This window comes from Thamnophis sirtalis, unplaced genomic scaffold (genome assembly GCF_051295495.1).
Source record: "Thamnophis sirtalis isolate CommonGarterSnake01/CBP01778 unplaced genomic scaffold, rThaSir2_p1.2 scaffold_6, whole genome shotgun sequence".
Taxonomy (NCBI): Eukaryota; Metazoa; Chordata; class Lepidosauria; order Squamata; family Natricidae; genus Thamnophis; species Thamnophis sirtalis.
Window position 1 is genome coordinate 35,535,038 of NW_028261386.1, and position 4,201 is coordinate 35,539,238.

Consider the following 4,201-nt stretch of genomic DNA (forward strand, 5'->3'; position numbering starts at 1 on the left):
CATTGAGATAAATGCAAATAAATTATTTTTATGTGTGCCAGGATGATGTGAGAAGAGAGATTAACGTTCCATTTCTGGTCTAAACTCATCAGACATTCGTAACTGAAATGTTAACATTTCTAGCAATGCCCTTCCTCTTACAAGTGAATTTTATTTTATCAGTAATAAATTATAAATACATTTTGACTAACATGTTTACTTATACACAGAACTGGAAGTAATCCCAAAATTAGGCGCAACAAGATTTGGGGAGGCCAGAATGGTGGAATTCTTGTTTATAATTCGGGTAAGTTCAACTTTACTTTGCTTAATTTTTAAAAATGCAATTTTTTTCCACATTGCTGATGTCTTAAATTTTGCTTTTATCTTATAAAGGGCTTGGTTTTATAGAAGACAATGAAATTTTTGACAATGCAATGGCTGGAGTATGGATTAAGACAGATAGTAATCCTACATTAAGAAGAAACAAAATCCATGATGGCAGAGATGGGGGAATCTGCATATTTAATGGAGGCAGAGGTTAGTGTCTTATCATTTTTGTATTTTTATTATATTTTCTAATAGTCTGGTGCTGATAAAAATAAAAATTGAATTCCAGATCGAATTCTGTGATCAGAATCTTCGCTTCCATAGAACTGAAAATGCTAGTCCCAAATTTGCTGATTACTACTTTCCAAAGCATTTCCAGGCGGATGGGGTTGATACTAATTTACCATTTGCCTTTAAACTATTCTTTGTAACAGATGGATGATATCTGTTCTTTTCTACCCTTGAATGACCATAAATTTCTTACTTACACCAGAGAAATAGGTTCAAATATTTTTGGTTCTACTAGTTTGGCCATGCAACCACCTTAAGAACTCTTCTAAATGTAATTGTTTTGATTAAGAAACTGTTTCCACTTACTATAAAAATGGAACTGAAGCTTTTTTGATCCATCCAAAATAGTTTGGTGTGCAATATTCAAAATTCCATTGGTGTAATTGTAGCCTTTTTTTTTTTGCATTATTATGAAATTGATTGAAGAAAACTCTATGCAACATAATCCCATGTAGGTCTGTTATTCAAGATTTTTTTTTCATTAAACCGTATTGGAATTCAGCTATGCTAGTTTTCAACATAAAAGGCTTATTCATATTATTACTGTACTATTATTGTAGTACTAATATTAGCATATTATAGGAGATGTGTGTGCCCTTTTCTTTTTCTGAGGAAAAAAAAAGGATTTCGGACTGAAATTAATGTTCTTGTTTTGGTGTTAGGCCTTCTTGAGGAAAATGATATCTTCAGGAATGCACAAGCTGGAGTTCTTATCAGCACAAATAGTCATCCGGTGTTACGGAAAAATAGAATATTTGATGGATTTGCGGCAGGTTTGTGTTTGATTTGTATTGATTTTAGTTCAGAAGAGTGGCTGTTTTAAGCAGCTTAGTAAGGGTGCCAGGGCCTTGCCAGTATTGAAGATACATCCTGGGGGACACATGCTGACATTTTAATACATTTCAAAAACAACAATTTTGGTATTATATCAAAGTTGTGGTTTTCCTCCTTTTTTTCTTTTAGAAAGTGTCATAGCCAGAGCACCATGTTTCAAACAGCTTAGCATTCTTCATGACATTTGCAATTACTTTTTCCAGAATGTTAGTGGTAGCTATGTTAATTTCTTTAAGAAAAAAAAGTCTCTTCTGGCACCATCCCAAGCCAACATTGCCATTGTGATTAGCAGCTGAATTGCTTTATATTGAAATCAAAAGATCTGTAATTTTTCATGAAATGTAGTTATCTGCCCAGTCCCCAGATATATTTACTACCCTGTATAAATATCTCCTTTGGGGAATGTTCAAAGAATAGCCATAATTACTGAGTTTTACCAAAGTTAAAATAGCACTTTGCTTTTGTTGAATATCTTGGCATACAAAGTCATATTACTCTTCAAGAATAAACTTGCATATAAACATACCAGGCTGCAATACTGGAGTATCTCAAAGAATATGGTAGGCTACACATATTAAATATGTAGAATTCCCAAGTAAAAACTGCAATGCTACTGACACAACTAACTTTTAAATAGTACACTTTGTGTACAGCAGGGTTATATGTTGAATAAAAATAAATGCACTCATGCAATTGAGTTGCTTTTTAAGGAAAATTTCATTTGAAAATAGATCAAATGAAGCCCATTATATAATCCCAAAACTCAATTCTTGCCCTGCCCTGTTCCCTTTGTATTCATGGGATTGAACCTAACCATCTGTTTCCTAAAGCAGTGCTTCAGTGTTTAATAAATATTACAAAATGTTGATACTTGAATACTGAAAGTTGTAATCAGCTTCAGCGTGAGTGCATCTAATGAGTGCTTTTTCCTAGTTGGCATTTTTTAAAGCCATGTGGAGTTTATGTAACTAGTAAAATACAAGTTTTGTGATTATTAAAATATTTTTTTCTTTTTAACCTAAGGTATTGAAATAACAAATCATGCAACTGCAACTTTAGAAGGCAATCAGATTTTCAATAATCGATTTGGAGGTTTATTTCTAGCCTCTGGGGTCAATGTGACAATGAAAGGTAAGTAAATTATACTTATTTGTAGCATACTAAAACTGTTGGAATATTTTATTTTTGCACAATTATCTATTTTCATAAGTATGGCTGTTTAAAAATAAGGAACCATCTTAATATTTAGAACAACTTTAAAAACACAACCCAGTCACCATCCACTGAAGGAAAGGTATCTCACAATAGAACAGGCTTTTCCAGTAAACTCTTAAATCTACTTTGGAGGGTTGGGTTAAAAGATTTCAAAAGGACAGAATGGGAACATTTCTTCATGCTTCAGGGAATAGTTTGTTGAACGAGCAGAAATATACTGGGGTAAGAGATATAGCCCTAAGTTTTTGTAATGAGTACTGTGGTAATTTGTTGTAAACAAAAATCTTTCATTCAGAGCTAGTTCTTGTTCTGACTGCTATGGATTGTGAACATAAAATAATTTCACTCTTTAGATACATCTAGATACTTCACTGATTAAACTTTCACATATATCATCAGTTTTATGAATATTTTTCTGTAGTTCTATATATTTGCATGAACTTTTCTCTGGAGTAGGCTTTTTCCTTCCTTGAATAAAAGGTTCTCTTGATTTCTTGCATTCATAACCTCTTGTCTTTGTTATTTTGTTGATCTCTGATTGCATTGCTTTTTTAGGCATAATATCTATCTCCTTGCTCTTGCTTTCCTGGCACTTGTCCAGGTTTCTGGCCTCTTTTTCACTTAAAAAAATGGTGGTAGTTCTTCTCAAAAGCTTTTAGTATTATGTTCAAGAATGTATTTGGCCTCCCTAAGCTTTCTTGCAAAATAAACAGGATAGGCAGTTTCAGCTCTTTGATTTGTAGTCATTCCTCAAAAGAGAGATACAAAAATTGATTACATTCTGATCATTCAGAACTTTGTAACATCTCTGAAGGCAGTCATGTTGTGAAGATCTAGGCTTCAGTTTTTGAGTGTTGACCATTCCCAAACATTGGGGACAACATAATATGCAGTATCTAATACTCAGGACCTCAGAAAAATAAAGAGAATACAAGCCAAAGACATATGGGACAACTATTGACAAGGAATGAGGTGCTCCTGGATAGATTTGCTGCATTTAAGAAATAAGGCATGCATTAAGACTTGTATTACTAAATTCCTTTGAAATTACAATTAAACTCTGAAGGAATATTTTAAGAAGTAGAATACTGGAAGGTTTCCAATTCAAACTATTTTAGTGTTATCAAACATCAATATGGTAAACTAATACTGTGAAATCTGCCATTTAATATAGATAATAAAATAATGAACAATCAAGACGCCATTGAAAAAGCTGTTAGTAGAGGCCAGTGTCTATATAAAATATCAAGTTACACCAGCTATCCGATGCATGATTTCTACAGGTAAGCAACTAAACATGATAAATCCTTCTGCCCTGTTGATTTGGATTTTGGAAAGTCTAATTATTTCTTTCCTTTATTTTTTGTAGATGTCATACATGTAATACCACGGACCGCAATGCTATATGTGTAAATTGTATTAAGAAGTGCCATCAAGGACATGATGTCGAATTTATTAGACACGATAGGTATGTTGCATAACCTTTGCTGAAAGACTGTTAAATATAAGTTGAACTTTTTCAATAAATATTTAAAAGATTTCTCTCTTTCAG

At 32.7% G+C, this 4,201-nt stretch overlaps 1 protein-coding gene across 2 annotated transcripts in view; it reads left to right on the top strand.

Annotated features, from left to right (window-relative positions):
* FBXO11 (F-box protein 11) overlaps positions 1-4,201 on the top strand; it is a 72,731-nt gene that overhangs the window by 67,234 nt on the left and 1,296 nt on the right. For both annotated transcript variants that reach the window (XM_014057006.2, XM_014057005.2), the window contains exons 17-22: positions 210-286; positions 376-519; positions 1,263-1,373; positions 2,458-2,565; positions 3,824-3,932; positions 4,019-4,117. In XM_014057006.2, the coding sequence (XP_013912481.2) occupies positions 210-286; positions 376-519; positions 1,263-1,373; positions 2,458-2,565; positions 3,824-3,932; positions 4,019-4,117 (648 nt within the window). The remainder of the gene's footprint in view (positions 1-209; positions 287-375; positions 520-1,262; positions 1,374-2,457; positions 2,566-3,823; positions 3,933-4,018; positions 4,118-4,201) is intronic.